Here is a 19,584-nt window from a genome sequence, read left to right on the forward strand (position 1 = left end):
AAACTGATCACTGCAAGTTTCAAAATTAAAATGCAGCGCTGGTGTTTTTATATGAATGTATCTTTGAAAAAAAACGATCGTCTTCAGAAAAGCTTTGGTGTCATTTTAATTTCGTCTTTCCTGTAATGCCTGATAAAGTAGCGTTTGTGAGCACAGTGCTTATTTGATTACAGCCATTACCGGGGAAACCGCTATATCTCCAGCTCTCAAAGCCCCTCCTGGCCATCGGCTGCCCTGATTTCTAAATATCGGCATCGGCCAGTAAAAAAAAAAAAACTTATCGGTCGACTCTAGATTAAGATGGAGATTTTAAGAGTAAATGCGTGTTTGTGTTGTACCTTCTCCGTCAGGGACTTGTAGGATCTCAGCATTGGGTGAGTTTTTGCTTTCTCGTCGATGTTTTCTCCGTGTTTCCAGCCCAGAAGCACCTGAACACAGACAGGAGCAACCAAACAACCAAAACATCAGTTTGATGCCCCTGGCGAGAATCTCACGTGTTTAATGAACATTTCACTGCTTGAATCCAGCAGCTGACGGAAGCGGAGACGCGGCTGTGTTTCTCTCACCTTCTCAGCAGCCCATTTCTCATGGGAATGTTCAGCGTATTTGTTTGCGATGTACTCCAGCTTCTCCGGCAGGCAGATGCTGAGCGGAAAACAGAAGCGTCGATCAAATCATCTCAGACTGTCACGTGATGAGGAGACGCGTCTCAGCCCACGGCCAAAAATACAGTATTATCATACAAAATCGATATTTATCATGATATTCATTAATAGTGAAATAAGCTTGAGAGTGAATGTGAATATTACACTCCTTTTAATTTAGGGTCACATGAAATCCATTTTTATTTTCCCCTAAATTCTATGGTTTCCGGTGCTTGATTCTGATTGGCTGAGCCGCGTTCGAAGCTGTTGTAAATTACTCTACAAGTGTCGGGTGTAATGCATTACTAAATAATTAATAACTAATTTAATTACTTTTCCCCTGAAAAAGTAAAGTAAGGGATTATTTTTCTGTTAATTACAGTTACTTCTCATTTAATTGCATTAAATACTATAAAAACTATAAAACAATTCTATACCAAACAATTGTAGGGATTTCATGAACAGGACACTGATACGCCACTGAATCACCAATTTAAGTAGTCAAGTTATCTACACAATAGTGGATTTAACATCTAACGTTAAAATGTATGTTTTAATGTATCCTTCTCCCTTTAAATACTTTTGTCAGTTCAAGAATAATTTATGCAATTTGATATTATTTATTTGAAAGAATTAAAAGTAGTTTCATGTTTTTCCTTGTATTGCTCGAGTAATTAGTAAGTAATGCAATACTTTTTATAGAGAGTAATTACTACAGTAATCTAATTACACTGTTAAAGATGGAATTAGTAACTAGTAATGAATTACTTTTTCAGAGTAACTTACCCCAGTGTTTCCTAACCACATTCTATCTCTATTATATTTTGTTATTTTTATTGTTTTAAATCAATGCTATTGGTAATCTTTATGTCTGTTTGTGGGTTTTATAAATATTTAACCAATGAAAAGTTTCAAAAGAACTTATGACTTAACCGTCTGATCATATATAAAGCCACAATACCAACTCTGACGACGCTGTTTAATTATTATTAAAAAAAGTTGAATTATTATTTTTTGAAAGCGGTAGCGCTTTTGCAAATAGAAGTTTTCCGCCCGACAACGGCGATACGTAAATTTGTTGTTTTATCATCACCAACAATATAAGGCTACCTGTGACCTTGTGTTCCTGCCTGACTTAAGCTCAAGTTTCACATTAAATGTGAGTACTACTTTTAATAAAATATGCCATTTAAAACAATTTTGCTATATTTCAGTGCTTAGTGGTGTGAAAAACTGTGGTTAAAAAAAGGTTGGGAAACACTGACTTACCCAACACTAGATTTCATACAAATGGTGTCTAATGAAATTAATTAATAAAACTTTAACAATTGTATCAATCTTTCAAAATGTATTGAAAATGTAACAATTTACAACAAAATATCGCATTTATATTTTTTGTCAAATAAGATGCTGCACGACAAAACTGTTTAAATTAAACCAAGTTTTAAAAAATATCCTGGCTCTATGACGTTCTTTAAAATATTATATATAAAAAATCCAGAGCTATCAATGTAAATGTAATGATTTAAAAATGATTTTTGTTCTGTCTGACGTACGTGGCTGTGTTTACGGGTCTGGGGTCGAAGTTTCCCTGCGTGTCGACAGACACCTGCTTCTCCAACGTGGTGCTGAGTGTGAAGTCGATGTAATCCGGCGGTAGAGCTCCAGAGATGGCACTCAAACACGGCATGGCCATCTTAAACAGATCCTGCTCGTACTTCTGCAAACACAGTCATTCAGAAGACAGAAGATGAGCGCTTAATGCGCTTGGGGTCGGTAAGATTTCTCTTCACTGTTACTTTAGATTCATTTAATCCACCCTTGATGAATAACAGCATCACTTTATTTTTTAAAAATCCTATTGACGCCAAGCTTATGAATGGTAGTGTACAGCCACATCTGCCCAAATCTCTTCACCTTCTGAGACAGAGAGTCAAAGATTCCCCAGAAGATCTTCTTGGTGAGCAGCAGCTCCTCCTCAGACGCCTGACCGTAACTCCCCCATCCAGACGGCAGACAGTAATACTTCCAGTTCTGCTCGTAATGATTCGTCAACAGCTGTGAAACACGATCATGTGGCATTCAGAGAGAGTTCTCATAAAAAAACACTTCATCTGTGTGTCATCACAGAAACATCCTCTTTAAAACACTCATTAAAACTATTTAAATATGAATCACACACCAGTGCAGCTTTTTCCTGATGATTTAATGGCGAGCAACGAGACAAACTACATTAACGAGTCATTAATGGACATTAGATGAGTAAAGAGCCCAAAACAAGAGAAGCGATGCATAAAAAAAACATCCACTGCTGATGAGTGAGAGGCGGAGCTAAAATAACGGGAGGCGTCTGAGTCAAATGGCATGATGAATGTGGGCGTGGCTCAAACTGAAGGGGTGGAGTCAAACTACAGAGCAACAGAAGATATAGTCAAAGTATAAACAATCTCTGTCAAGTAATCGTGAGACGTGTTTACCTTCAGAGGCATCTTACAGTATTCAGACAACAACGGCACGTCAAACACCAGCCGGCGCAGCAGATGCTGGAGCATGGAGGGTCTGAGGTACCTGAACACAACACAAAACACGGAAGAGATCTGACTCCAGTCCACACACAAACCGCTGTCAGACGGACAATACTGCTCTATTACTGGCCTATTAACCACTTAAAACAAACATTATATAACTATAACCATAACTATAACGATGACTATAGCGATAACTATAACGATATCTATAGTGATAACTATAACCATAACTATAATGATGACTATAGCAATAACTATAACCATAACTATAATGATGACTATAGCGATAACTATAGGGATAACTTTAATAACGATAACTATAATGATGACTACAGTGATAACTATAATGATGACTATAGCGATAACTATAACAATAACTATAATGATGACTATAGCGATAATCATAACGATATCTATAGCGATAACTATAACCATAACTATAATGATGGCTATAGCGATAACTACTATAATGATATCTGTAATGATTATAGCGATAACTATAACGATATCTATAGCGATAACTATAACCATAACTATAGTGATGACTATAGCAATAACTAGAACCATGACTATAATGATGGCTATAGCGATAACTATAACGATATCTATAGCGATAACTATAACCATAACTATAATGATGGCTATAGCGATAACTATAACGATATCTATAGCGATAACTATAACCATAACTATAATGATGGCTATAGCGATAACTATAACGATATCTATAGCGATAACTATAACCATAACTATAATGATGGCTATAGCGATAACTATAACGATATCTATAATGATGACTATAGCAATAACTATAACCACAACTATAATGATGACTATAGCAATAACTATAACAATAACTATAATGATGGATATAGCGATAACTATAACGATATCTTTAGCAATAACTATAACCATAACTATAATGATGGATATAGCGATAACTATAACGATATCTATAGCAATAACTATAACCACAACTATAATGATGACTATAGCGATAACTAGAACCATAACTATAATGATGACTATAGCGATAACTAGAACCACAACTATAATGATGACTATAGCGATAACTATAACCATAACTATAATGATGGCTATAGCGATAACTATAACGATATCTATAATGATGACTATAGCAATAACTATAATCACAACTATAATGATGGCTATAGCGATAACTAGAACCACAACTATAATGATGGCTATAGCGATAACTATAACGATATCTATAATGATGGCTATAGCGATAACTAGAACCATGACTATAATGATGTCTATAGCGATAACTATAACCTACAGTATAATGATGGCTATAGCAATAACTATAACGATATCTATAGCAAGAACTATAACGATAATTATAACTATAATGATGACTATAGCGATAACTATAACCCGAGCTACAGCAATAACTATAATGATAACTATAATGATGACTATAACGACCATTATAGCAATAACTATAACCATAATTATAACTACAACGATGACTATAACGATAACTATAACCCGAGCTACAGTGATAACTATAATGATGACTATAACGACCATTATAGTGATATCTATAACGATAATTATAACTATGATGACTATAATGACCATTATAGCGATATCTATAACAATAACAATAACTATAATGACTAAAGCGATAACTATAACTATAATTTTAATGATGACTATAGCGATAACTATAACAATACCTACAGTGATAACTATAACAATAACTATAACGATAATTATAACTACAACGATGACTATAGCGATAATTATATCTATAATGATGACTATAGCGATAATTATAACGACCATAATAGCGATAACTATAACGATAATTATAACTACAACGATGATTATAGCGATAACTATAACCCGAGCTACAGTGATAACTATAATGATGACTGCAGCGATAACTATAATGATAATTATAACTATAATGATGACTATAGCGATTACTATAATGATAATTATAACTACAACGATGATTATAGCGATAACTATAACCCGAGCTACAGTGATAACTATAATGATGACTGCAGCGATAACTATAATGATAATTATAACTATAATGATGACTATAGCGATTACTATAATGATAATTATAACTACAACGATGATTATAGCGATAACTATAACCCGAGCTACAGTGATAACTATAATGATAACTATAATGATGACTACAGCGATAACTATAACGACCACTATAGCTATAACTATAATGATAATTACAACTATAATAATGACTATTGCGATAACTACAACGATAACTATATCTATAACAATAATTATAACTATAACGATGACCATAGCGATAACTATAGATATAACAATAACTATAACGAAACCAAAGATAACTATAGCAATAACTATGATAACTATAGTAATAACTATAACTGGATTTACAATGATAACTGTAATGATAACAATATCTATAAAAATAACTATAATTAAACCACAACAATAACTATATCAATAACTATAAAAATAACTATAGCAATAATTATAATGGTAAATATAATAACTATTACGATAACTATAACAATAACTATAATGAAACCACAACGATAATGATAACTATAGTGATAACTAGTATAACTACTACTACAACTATAATAAGTATAATGATAGCTATAACAAACTACAATAACTTCAACAATAACTGTAGCAATAACTATAATGAAACGACAAAACTAACTTAAACTATAACTTAAACTATAATGTTGTGTTTACTATAGCTCGCTGCAGCTTTGATAAAGAAGCATGAAAGATTTTGATTGGCTTGCAATGTTTTTATCGTACATCAGCTGGAAAAGATCGCTCTGAATGGGACTGCAACAATATCGTTCCTCTGTGACGTTATTGCTATAGTTGTGCCGTGGACTTCGTTGCCGTTATCGTTACAGTTATCATTCTTGCTGTGAAGGGGCCTTAAATTCATTCAAGTGCAGTTAAGCGGCTGACAGGGTGATCAGGAGCTCATTACTGTATGATAACAAGCATCTGTTCTCACTTGCAGATGGCCAGCAGACACTCCTCGATGGCGTCGCGCTGGGCTTTGGTGAGCGAACAGCCCTTGGACAGGCGGTAGACGGTGTAGAGCGTGGAGTCGATGAGCGCGGCGTGATGCTCTGTGCCGGAGAAATGAGGAGCGCAGCGGGTCAGCAGAGGCAGCACCGCCGAACCGATGTACCTGTTCATAGCCAGAGCCGTTTCTGTGGTGCGCAAAGCCTCCTGGGAACAAACACAACACCTCAGAGATGATTCATATGAATCAAAAGGACTCGAAAATGACTCATCTGAAACGCTGCAGGTGGTTTTCGTTATCACATCTGAAGTGTCGCTGTGTTTTGAGTTTTAAGTGATTTTTAGTCAGTTCACAGCGGTGTAGAGAATCAAATTCACTAACCACACAAACACTGACTTTCTTCGTCTTTAACGTTGAATCCTTTGATTTAGCAGTTAAAACCATGCATCAATAAGGGTAAAGCTGCAGAAGATACTTTCATCCAAAGCGACTTAAAAAAGAGTTTACAGTCTAAACAAAACAAAAAATAAGTCAAAACAAGCCAAAACAATAAAACAACACAAAACGAACAAAATAAAATAAAACAAACCAAACCAAAATAAAAACAACCAAACAAAACATAAAAAAACATAAAAAAACAAACCAAAACAACGAAACAAAATAAAACAAAACAAACCAAAGCAAGCAAAACAAACCAAAACAAAAACTTGAACTGAATTGATCTGAATAATGACTCTGTCTTCTGTAGAGCTGCTTTACAGCAGAAACTGAACTCATAGTTTCATAATTGATTAATTTTACAACATAAACAGTTATTTTCCTGTTTATTTCTGTGAAGCTGCTTTGAAACAAGATATAAATATATTACTGTTGTAAATCACAATTGTCTTGTAAAATAAAAAATGAATGCTTGATAATTATAGGCCTAAATTATTTTATTTTATACTGCAAGTTACAATACTAATATTTATGTTTTCAATAATTCATAATATTCAAGTTTATATTCGGGTGTAATACTGGTTAAATGCTGTAAACTCGCATCTACATAAATGTTGGAAATTGTGCAAACCTGTTCCCAAAATGCATGTTAAATATATGAAAAGTCTGCCAGATATTTCAAATTAATATTTCAATAATTTAACAACATATTGGTTAATGGTCACATGACTTTTTTTTTTGTAAGAGTTTTATTTAGATTTTTCAGTTTGATTTTGTTTTTATTTTAATATTATGTATATAGAAAGATGCACGTATACAGTGCTTATTATTATTTTAACTAATTATAAAAATGGAGATATAAATATACTACTGTTGTAAATTAATAATTATAATTACGTAATTTAATAATAATTACTATTTCACACTGCAAGTTACAATACAAATTTTTATGTTTTTTAAATTCTTCAAAATCTGAATACTGGAATACTGGTGAAATGCCGTAAACTTCTATCCACAGAAATGTTGGAAATTGAGCGAATGTGTAAATAAACTGAACTTGCGTTCCTAAAATGCACGTTAAACTGCACATATTTACAAGGCGATCTGACGCTGAAAACACTGTAAACATGCAGAGCAACAGAAGACATCCAGATTTAAACCGCAGAATTTGATTTGCTATTCACTGCACAGCAACACTGATTTACTTCACTTTTACATTAAACTAGACAAGTAAAGTTTGTGAACAAACTTTGAAGTTGGCTTGAGAAAGCCTATTTGAAGTGGTTTAAAAGCTTGTGGTTTGAAGGTGTTCAGATGAAGTCTGAAGTTTGAATAAAGATATTAGAGATTGATAGATAGAAATTACAAGATGATAGGTAGGTAGGTAGGTAGGTAGGTAGATAGATAGGTAGGTAGGTAGATAGATAGATAGATAGATAGATAGATAGATAGATGCTAGGGGTCTCAGGGTGGTTTCTAGGGTGTTGCTATGCGGTTGCTAGGGTACTCAGGGCGATTGCTAGGGTGTTGCTATGTGGTTGCTAGGGTACTTGGGGTGGTTGCTAGGGCAGTTGCTAGGGTACTTGAGGTGGTTGCTAGGGCGGTTGTTAGGATACCCGGGGTGGCTGCTAGGGTGCTGCTATGCGGTTGCTAGGGTACTCAGGGCGATTGCTAGGGTGCTGCTACGGCGGTTGCTAGGGTACTCGGGTTGGTTGCTAAGGTGTTGCTATGCAGTTGCTAGGGTACTTGGGGTGGTTGCTAGGTTGTTGCTATGGTGTTCTGGGAGGTTGCTATGTGATAGATAGACAGACAGACAGACAGACAGACAGATAGATAGATATAGGGTTCTCAGTGTGGTTGCTAGGGTGTTGCTATGCAGTTGCTAGGGTACTTGGGGTGGTTGCTAAGGCGGTTGCTAGGGTACCAAGGGTGGTTGCTAGGGTGCTGATATGCGGTTGCTAGGGTACTCGGGGTGGTTGCTAGGGTGTTGCTATGTGGTTGCTAGGGTACTTGGGGTGGTTGCTAGGGCAGTTGTTAGGGTACCCAGGTCCCCTCTCAAAGCACTGACCGTGTCCAGTGAGGCGGCGGCTCTCAGGTCCGGCAGGAAGCCCACCTCTAACAGATGCAGCAGGAAGCTCTGGTCCTCGATGCCGTACACGCGCTCCAGGAACAGCACCATCGGGGCCTTGTGGTCCGGGCAGAAAGTGGCCGACATGTCAGGCTCAAACACGCTGCCGTCTGACAGACACACACACACACACACACACACACACATCATTTCTTAGCACAAACTGATGTGCCATTAATTTGCTATTAATTAGATTGATTAAACTGCATGCATCATGTAATTACTTAGATAAAACATTTCAATCCCTTTGTGTTTTTTCACTTTAAAGTGAAACATCATCATGCTGCGGAATATACAGCAGAACTTGCAGAAGGATGAATTATGATGAAGCTTTTAAAAATGTGAGAATTAGGAGAGTGTTTGGCACCTTTATTGACGACAGGCATCTTGAGAGGGATGCTGATGATGCCGACCAGATCCTCCGTGGGAACGAGAGAGCGAAGGATGGCACGAATCCTCAGAGCTTCACCTTTACCCTTATTGATCAGCTGAGAGACCAGATCAATCAATCAGAGTATCAGCTCACATCACGATCAATCAACATCCATGCACGGCTGCGTGATTTTTATCATTTTCTGAGATTAAATTGAATGTAATGTTTTGTTTTATTTAAAAAAATCATGGAATCACAGTTTTGATAATACACCACAGACGCATTGATAATACACCAACACAGAAAAACAATGGAAAACTGCTACTGTATGTCTGATATTTGATGTTTGCATGTTGCTGTTTTCATTCACTGTTAATAATCATCTATTACTGCTGTTTTACTGACAGTCAGGAAGAGTTTGAGTCGTCTTGACCTCTAAAACTGAATGTCTACATTTTGGGTAAGAAATATTATGCATTTTTTCTTATTTTATATTATTTCTGAACATAAAGGATATGTTTAAGACAAGCTTGTGCAATATTTGCCTTCATATTTCATACATCTTTTCTGCAAATATATTTAGCAAGTAATCTTTAAAAAAGTAAAATAAAATAAACAAATAATTATTTAAATTCAAAAATGAAAATAAAATAATAATAATAGAAATTAAATAAATGTAAAAAATGTCAAATTAAAATAATAAATCTAAAAATAAAAACACCAAAATGAAATTACAATTAAATTAAAATATAAATAATTCAAATAATCAAAACAAAACACTTGTTATCATAAAATGCAATTAAATCATAAAATGTAACATGAAATAAATAAAAAAAACACTTATTAAAATTAAATGATAAAAATATCAAATTAAAATAATATATTTTAAAATAAAAATAATAAAAATAAAACACTTACCAAAATAAAATTAAAATACATATAAATAAATCAATCAAAACAAAACAAAACACTTAAAATAAAAAAAAAATTCAAAATTAAATTATAAAAATGTCAAATTAATTATTTTAAAATAAAATAGAAAACATAAGTAAATAAAAATAAATGTAAAATGAAAACTAACAATTTATAATCACAAAAATAACATACTAAAAATAAATATCCATAAAAATGTAAAACAAAAATTAATAATTTAAAAATAAAAGCAATCAAAATAAAACACTAAAAATAAATATCCATAAAAATGTCAAACAAAAATTAATAAATACTTTTAAAATAAAAGCAATCAAAATAAAACACTAAAAATGAATGAACATGAGTTAAACTTGAGTACTACGTTTTTAGACGCTGTTTCAAGCACGAGACGCTGCAAAAGATGCAAGACTCGAGCGCAAAGGTCAAACACGTCCGTCAAGCACAATATTTAAGAGAATGTTCATGTTACTCTAGTTAAGTTTTTAAATTGAGCAGTTAAAAGTTAAAATATAAATCTAGAATCGATCAAACGTTCTGAAAGAGATGATCCACACAGACTCACGTGCATCTCGGGAGCGCAGCGGCCCAGCAGATCGATCAGAGCCGAGTAGAAGGACAGGATGGCGTTTCCCATGTGAACCACTTCCTCTTCCTGCTCGCCCTCAGTGGAGCTGCAGCAGAGACAGATGAAGATCAGCATCATCATCACGAGTGTGTGTGAGTGTGTGTGTGTGAGAGTGTGCGCGTTTTTGTGACAAATGAGGACATAAATTTGTATAATGACAAAGGTATGACATAGGTATTACAAGGAGAAGGTGACGTCTCAGGACATTACCCCATGGTGCGTGTGTGAGTGCGTGTGTGTGAGTGCGTGTGTGTGAGTGTGTGCGAGTATGTGTGTGTGTGTGTTTGTGTGTGTGTGAGAGAGTGTGTGAGAGTGAGTGTGTGTGTGTGTGTGTGTCTTACACGTCTGAAGCGTAAGCCGGTCCAGTGCTGGGCAGATCCAGGCTGGGGTTCTCTGAGATCTTGATGGCCTCCTTCATTGCCGCCAGCAGTCCGTTTCCTCCTTCTCCTCGCAGAGCAGGACCGAAACACTCGGGCCGACGAATCAGGAGCTTCACCACCACACTAGAGTTCTCCTCCACGCTCTCACCTAAAACGACAAACATCCAGCACTCAGAATTACACTGGAGTATCGCATAAAAAATCTGCATGAACCGTTTCTACCCCGTGTGTTCAGTACAACAAAATCAGCACGACATGGGAAATTAAATCAATTAAAGCCACTCAATAAATATTAATAATAATTAACACATATCTTCAAATTAAAACAATTTTACAATAAAAACCAATTTGAAATAAAACACAGTAGTAATTAATTAAATCATAAAAATGTACAATTAAAATTAAGAAATGTTATAATAAAAACAATTCAAATAAAACACATACTAATAATTAAATCATAAAAATGTTAAACTAAAATTAATACATTTTAAAATAAAAACTCACAAAAAATACTAATAAAGTCAAATTAAATATTTAAATGAAAACAACATAAAACACTTACTAATAATTAAATAATAAATGACAAATTAAAATAAATAGTTTTAAAACAAAAGCAAACTATAAAAAAACACAAATTACAAATCACAAAAATGTCAAATTAAATAATTTTGAAATAAAAACAATCAAAATAAAACACTAATAATTAACTGCATCATAAAAATGTTAAATTAAAATAAATAAATTTTAAAACAATAACAACTATTAATGAACACAAATAATTAAATAATAAAAATAACAATATCTAATGACAAAATAAATACATTTTAAAATAAACACAAATAATTAAAATAAAACACTCTCTCATTATCCTAATCACTCAATAAACTCCAAATGAACAGTGTGTGTGTCAGGGATTCTACACAGTCACAGGCTGCGTTCCAGTCCGTTGTTTTATGCCCTTCACTCGCAAACTTCCCTCCGTCTCGTTTACTTGGATGTACGTCATTGATTACTTTGCATGAGTGCCCACTTCTGGCGGAACCCTTGGAATGGGCTGAACTGGAACGTCCTAAGCCCTTGATCACTTAGAATCAGCTATGGAGTTGGTTTATTGTTTACATTTTTTCCCTTATGAATTTGTTTGGTGCAGCATTCTATATGTATATAGGTATGTTTGGGCTGTTATAAATGTTAAAAAAATCATTTATATATTATAGAGTTGTTTGGGGTGATCTGCGATGACGTCACAATCGTGTTGCATTGTGGTCCATGGAGCGGCCTGAAGTGTGCATATGAAGCAGACTCGCTCCCTCGGTCAAAATCGAGGGGTCGAGGGTCTGTCCATATAAACTCCCCTCATCCACTTCACGAAGTGGAATGCACTTCAAAATGGCAGCAGGGATTCCCCCGAGGGGAAGTGCACTGTTGCACTGTTGTTTACTTCACTGGTTTGCACTCTATCTGCCGTGTGCTGCTTTATATATATATTTTTTTTTTACATTTTACCTTATTTGTATATTTGTATAGTTGTATTTTATATTTAATCTGTATATCTGTATTTATGTTCTACTGTTAGTGTTATCTGTATGCACCAAGGGTCTGAGAGTAACGCAATTTCAATTCTCTGTGTGTATGTGCTGTACATGTGGAAGAATTGACAATAAAGCAGACTTGACTTGACTTGACTTGACTTAGGGAAGTTCGCAAGTGCGTGTCTAAAAGTGGAGTGGAACGCAGCCACAGTCACCACAGTCACAAGTCACGACTCTCACCAGATCACAATCACCCGATTACTAATCACCCGCACCTGCAGCCTGCAATCAGCACTGCTTCATAAGCACACTCCACTCAGACACTCATCGTCCGGTCTACCGTTCACATACCTGAACTAGCCTGACTCTCCCTACTTACCTGCATGTGCTTACCTCCAGATACTCCAGCGTTCCTTCGATCCTGTCCTCCTCTGTTCCAGTCATCACCAGACAAGCCTGCTAAAGACCCAGCATCAGCGATCTCAGCTAAGAACCCAAGAACTGTCTATAGTGTTTCTGCTCACCTGTTCTCAGCCACAACTTAACCATCAACAACTGTCAATAAACTTACCTGTGTGTTCACTTACCTCTTGTCTCCGGCCTGTGTTGTGACAGAAGACCAGACCAACAACATTTACCTCCATGGATTCCCGGCACCCAGCACCCGTTGATGTCCTGAAGGAGCTAGTCACTGCCCTCCGGACTTCACTCACACCCGTCACCGCTTCGCCCGCTGCCTCTGTGAGTCCCATGGCCTTGCCTGCTTGCTTCGCGGGTGACGCGGCTGAGTGTGGCGGCTTCCTGCTACAAGTGGCTTTCTTCATCGGGATGCAACTGCAAAAATTCTCCACCGAATGCTCCAAGGTAGCCTTTCTCATTTCTCTGCTTACCGGCAAGGCTTTGTTGTGGGCCCAAGCTATATGGGACACCAATAGTACCATAATCAACTCGTTTGATGCTTTCACTAACCATTTCAAGGAGGTGTTTAGTTCCGCTACCGGAGCGTTGTCGGTGTCGGATCAACTGCTGCGGCTGCGACAGGGCGCCTCCACCACCAGTGACTACACTTTTGCATTTCCAGAACCCATGCAATTGGACTCTACTAGTCTCACTCGAATGGAACGCACACGCCGCATCACGGCCGGACTCTGCCTCTACTGTACTGCGGCTGATCACTTTATCCAGAACTGTCCCATCAGACCCCCATGCCCTGCGATGAGTACCCTTCAATTAGAGCCAGAAATTGCCACGTTATCTCTCATACCAGTACAACTACTCACCCCAGATCATTCTGTTGCAGTCTCTGCCCTCATCGACTCGGGCTCTTCGGGCAATTTCATATCGCAAGACCTCCTAAGCAGACTCCACCTACCCCTTAAGTGCTATGCCCGGGAGCTCCGAGTCGAAACCATCCAGGGAAAACCGCTGGGGCGTGGAAAGGTGAAATATAAAGCTCACCCCTTGAGGTTACGCATTGGTTGTCTGCACGACGAGACAGTCATGTTTCTAGTACTGGAGGGACCCACCGTAGACATCATCCTGGGACGCCCCTGGCTCACCCTCCACTCACCATATGTCAGATGGGAACCATGTGAGATCACTCGCTGGAGCGAGTTCTGCCAACAAAATTGTCTCACTGCAGTACCTAAGTCACGTTCTACCCCAATTCCATCCCAAAATGCATCCACCCTCGTGGAGAGCCCCGAGACTTCCGAAGTGCACACCATCCCATCTGACTATGAGGCATTCCAGGATGTCTTCAGCAAGCAGGCAGCCACCCGCCTATCACCTCACAGGCCATGGGACTGTGCGATCGATCTGCTGCCTGGGGCCAAGATACCCAAGGTATACCCTCTGTCCATCCCGGAGCGCAAGGTTATGGAGGATTATGTTTTGGAGGCTCTTCGTCAAGGATTCATCCAACCCTCCACCTCACCAGCTGCCTCCAGCTTCTTCTTCGTGGGCAAGAAGGACGGGGGCTTGAGGCCTTGTATTGACTATCGTGCTTTGAATTCCCAGACAGTGAAGCTCCCATATCCCCTTCCCCTGGTCCCAGCCGCCCTGGAGGAACTCCGTGGAGCTCACATATTCACCAAGTTGGACCTGCGGAGCGCGTATAACCTCGTTCACATCCGGGAGGGCGACGAGTGGAAGACGGCATTTATCACACCATCAGGCCACTATGAATACAAGGTGATGCCGTATGGCCTGTCCAACTCACCGTCGATCTTCCAGGGCTCTATGAAAGAGGTGTTCCGGGAGATCCTCCATCGCTTTGTCATAGTGTACATCGACGACATCCTCATCTACTCCCGGAACCTGGCCGAACATCGCCACCATGTTAAGCAGGTCCTTCAACGGCTCCGACAACACCACCTCTACCTTAAGCTGGAGAAATGTGAGTTCCATTGCTCCACGGTGCAGTTCCTCGGGTACATCATCGGCCAAGATGACATCCAGATGGACCAGGGGAAAGTTAAGGCCATACGGGAATGGCCCATCCCTCAGACGGTTAAAGACCTGCAACGTTTCCTGGGATTTGCCAACTTCTACCGCCAATTCATTAAGAACTACAGTATGCTCACTGCTCCGCTCACCTCACTCCTACGTGGAAAGCCCAAGTCCCTGTCCTGGACCTCCAGCACCCACAAAGCTTTTGAAAGACTCAAAGAAGCATTCAGCACGGCCCCCATCCTTCGCCATCTAGACCCGCAACCACCCTTTGTGGTGGAGGTAGACGCTTCCACCACCGGAGTTGGGGCCGTGTTTTCCCAGCAGTCTGGTGAGCCTCCTAGCCTCCACCCTTGCGCGTATTACTCCAAAAAACTGTCCCCAGCGGAGGTAAACCACGACATCGGTAACCGAGAGCTATTGGCCATCAAGCTAGCTCTCGAGGAGTGGCGACACTGGCTGGAGGGAGCACAGCATCCATTCATGGTAATCACGGACCACAAAAACCTCCAATACCTGAGGGATGCTAAGAGACTTAAAGGGGTCATATGATGCGATTTCAAGTTTTCCTTTCTCTTTGGAGTGTTACAAGCTCTTGGTGCATAGCAGACTGCGCTTGTCAAAGGAGGGGGCTTTGTTGAAAACGACATGTTTGAAAGAGTCGGGGCATAGAGGACCTACAATAATGTACAGTATTTGAAAAATAATGTGTTTTTTGAACATTAAAGCATGTCAACATATTCTGCTACACCAAATACACAAAATAATGATCTTTAAAGTAGCATCAAATGACCCCTTTAACCCGTCAAGCCCGCTGGGCATTATCCTTCACACGTTTCAATTTCACCATCACCTATCGTCCCGGAAACCACAATTGTAAAGCGGATGCCTTATCATGCTTATACTCTCCGGAATCACCCTCAGAACCAGAACCCATCATCCCTCCAGCCCTCATTGTTAGTCCCATCCAATGGGACAACTCCGAGAACATCAGTGTCACTACTCTCCATGAACCGGCTCCGCTGGGAAGCCCAGAAGGGAAGATCTATGTTCCCACGTCTCAACGTCAACTCCTTCTGGGCTCAGTGCACAATCTTCCGGGCTCTGGACACCCAGGCAGCAGATGGACCCTCTTGCTCCTCCAAGCTCACTACTGGTGGCCCAGTATGACCCGGGATGTCATCGGGTACATCCGCAGCTGCTCAGTCTGTGCAATGTCGAAGACGCCCCGTCACCTCCCGGTAGGCAAGCTCGTGCCACTGCCCATCCCTCATCGGCCCTGGTCCCATCTTGGAATTGACTTTGTGACAGATCTCCCCAACTCTGACGGCAACACCTGTGTCTTGGTTGCAGTAGATCGCTTCTCAAAGGCGTGCAAGTTCATTCCCTTCAAGGGACTCCCCACGGCCTTAGAAACTGCCGAATGCCTGTTTAACCATGTCTTCAGGAACTATGGTCTCCCGGTGGAGGTCGTCTCGGACCGGGACCCCCCAATTGATCTCCCATGTGTGGAAGGCCTTCTTTCAGCTTATGGGAGTCACGGTGAACATGTCCTCCGGCTACCATCCTCAGACAAAAGGCCAGACTGAGCATGAGATCCAGGAGCTCGGACGTTACCTCCGGTCATACTGCCATGACGACCAGCACAGCTGGAGCCGCTTCCTCCCCTGGGCCGAGTACGCCCAGAACTCTCTTCGCCTGGACACCACTGGACTGACTCCCTTCCAATGAGGTTCCAGCTGTAGACCACTGGTTCCAAGCAAGCGAGAGAGTGTGGGACTCAGCTCACATCCACCTTCAGCACGCTGTGCAGAGGCACAAGACCTTTGCAGATGCCCGACGCTCCGATACCCCATCATACCAGCCAGGGAAGAAGATGTGGCTGTCTACCCGGGATCTGCGCCTCCGCCAGCCATGCCAAAAGCTGAGTCCCCGCTACATTGGTCCGTTCCCCATACAGATGCAGCTCAACGAGGTCACCTATCAGCTACAACTTCCCCCCCAGGTACCGCATTCACCCTGCCTTCCATGTTTCACTCTTAAAACCATTCTCTCCATCTGCACCAGGACCCACCGAGCCGGAGACACCTCCTCCTCCAGAAATCCTAGACCAACCATCTGTCTACCAGGTACGGGACATTCTGGATTTGCGGCAACGGGGTGGCCGGCTCGAATATCGCATTGATTGGGAGGGATACGGACCTGACGAGAGATCCTGGGTGGCCCGGGACGACGTACACGATCCCACTCTATTGACTGAGTTTCACTGTCTCCATCCTGATCGTCCCGCACCCAGAGGCCGTCGCCGCCAGTAGCCGCCCCTGGAGGAGGGGGTAATGTCAGGAATTCCACACAGTCACAGTCACCACAGTCTCAAGTCACGACTCTCACCAGATCACAATTACCCGATTACTAATCACCCGCACCTGCAGCCTGCAATCAGCACTGCTTCATAAGCACACTCCACTCAGACATTCATCGTCCGGTCTACCGTTCACATACCTGAACTAGCCTGACTCTCCCTACTTACCTGCATGTGCTTACCTCCAGATACTCCAGCGTCCCTTCGATCCTGTCCTCCTCTGTTCCAGCCATCACCAGGCAAACCTGCTAAAAACCCAGCATCAGCAATCTCAGCTAAGAACCCAAGAACTGTCTATAGTGTTTCTGCTCACCTGTTCTCAGCCACAACTCAACCATCAATAACTCTCAATAAACTTACCTGCATGTTCACTTACCTCTTGTCTCCGGCCTGTGTTGTGACAGTGTGTGTGTGTGTGTGTGTGTGTGTGCGCACGCGTTGGGGACATTACCCCATGTCCCTTATAAATCATACAGAGTTTTTTTGAGAAAGTAAAAATGCACAAAGTTTCCTTTAAAGGGTAGGGTTGGTGTAGGGCAATAGCACATACAGTTTGTACTGTATAAAAACCATTACGCCTATGGAATGTCCCCACAATTCACAAAAACAAACCTGTGTGTGTGTGTGTGTGTTTATTTACCATTGACAAACACGGCGAATCGCAGGAAGGACAGGTAACGCTCACCCTCGATAGGGTTCCAGCCGATGTCTGGATATCCCTTGGCCAGGAGCATCGGACAGCTCTGCAGACCGCAGCCGGCCAGATACGTCACGACCTGCACACATACACACCACAGACACACTGACGCATGAGTGCATCATCGGTTATACAAACAGATCAACACTGCAACTTCATGATGCAACCAAACGGGACCAAATGTGAAAGGAAACCCATCTTATGCTGTAAACACACACCTTGTCCAGGTCGGGCTCCTCGAGCGCCAGCGCCAGACCGTTGTTGTCCATCACCGATGAAGCCGCCACATCTAAAGGAGTGGATCCTCTCATGGACGGAGATGCTGCATTACAGCAGGGGTTCATAAATACACATGACTATACATGAACAGCTGATCTTTCATTCGTAAAAATACCAAATTCAAATAAATAACTTTAAATTAAAAACAATGAAAATTAAAACTTACCGATAATGAATTAAATCATAAAAATGTTAAAATAAACAATAAAAATAAAACACCTACTAATAATTAAACCATAAAAATTTAAAATTTAAAATAAAAAAAAATTAAATAAAACAATCAAAATAAAAGACCTACTTATAATTAAACCATAAAAATTTAAAATTAAAAAATAAATAAAAACAATCTGAATAAAACTCTTACTAATAATTAAACAATAACATTTAAAAATTTAAATAAAAAAAATTAAATAAAAAGAATTAAAATAAAACACTTTCTAATTAAATCATAAATGTCATATTAAAATTAATAATTTTAAATAAAAATAAATAATCAAAATAAATAATGAATTAAAATAATAATGAATTAAATCATAAAAATGTCACATTAAAATAAATATTTGTAAAATAAAAAAATCTAAAAACATTTATCAATATTTTTTTAATCATAATAAAATAAAATTTTATTAAAATAATAATATAATCAAAATAAAACACCAATAAATGATTAATTGACAAATTTTTTTTAATTAAAATGAATAATTTTAAAATAAAAACACTTAAAATAAAACACTTAATAAATCATAAAAATGTCAAATTAAAATAAATAATAAAAAAGCACTTACCAATAATTAATTAAATTACAAAAATGTCAAATTAAAATAAGCAATTTTAAAATAAAAACAATCAAAATAAAACATTTATTAATAATGAATTAAATCATAAAAATGTCCATTAAATAAAATAATTGTAAGTAAAAACAATCAAAAAAAATTTTTATATTTGATTTGTTTACCTGCGTGTCACCATCAACTAACATCAGAGAACCGTGAGAGTGTGAATGTGCTGTTAAATTATCGAAATATTAACTAATCTCATGGGGACTTATTTTCACTTGATCGGGTTCAGCTGATGAAAACGTTTGTGAATCGCTGGACTAAACCATAATGTAAGAAAGGAGAAACACATACACACACACACACACACTCTCTCTCACACACACACACACACTCTCTCTCTCTCTCACACA

The 19,584-nt window shown here is 38.9% G+C and overlaps 1 protein-coding gene across 1 annotated transcript in view; it reads right to left on the reverse strand.

Moving 5' to 3' along the window:
* The window catches only part of LOC107678700 (ryanodine receptor 3), a 196,980-nt gene that overhangs the window by 67,430 nt on the left and 109,966 nt on the right, over nt 1–19,584 (reverse strand). The window contains exons 44-55 of the mRNA XM_016474072.1: nt 18,335–18,438; nt 18,060–18,195; nt 11,036–11,222; nt 10,632–10,740; nt 9,131–9,251; nt 8,704–8,873; nt 6,183–6,403; nt 3,122–3,212; nt 2,562–2,702; nt 2,201–2,364; nt 567–645; nt 339–428 (exon numbers count right to left, since the gene is read on the reverse strand). Of these exons, the coding sequence (XP_016329558.1) occupies nt 339–428; nt 567–645; nt 2,201–2,364; nt 2,562–2,702; nt 3,122–3,212; nt 6,183–6,403; nt 8,704–8,873; nt 9,131–9,251; nt 10,632–10,740; nt 11,036–11,222; nt 18,060–18,195; nt 18,335–18,438 (1,613 nt within the window). The remainder of the gene's footprint in view (nt 1–338; nt 429–566; nt 646–2,200; nt 2,365–2,561; nt 2,703–3,121; nt 3,213–6,182; nt 6,404–8,703; nt 8,874–9,130; nt 9,252–10,631; nt 10,741–11,035; nt 11,223–18,059; nt 18,196–18,334; nt 18,439–19,584) is intronic.

This window comes from Sinocyclocheilus anshuiensis, unplaced genomic scaffold, assembly GCF_001515605.1.
Source record: "Sinocyclocheilus anshuiensis isolate Anshui unplaced genomic scaffold, SAMN03320099.WGS_v1.1 scaffold208, whole genome shotgun sequence".
Taxonomy (NCBI): domain Eukaryota; kingdom Metazoa; phylum Chordata; class Actinopteri; order Cypriniformes; family Cyprinidae; genus Sinocyclocheilus; species Sinocyclocheilus anshuiensis.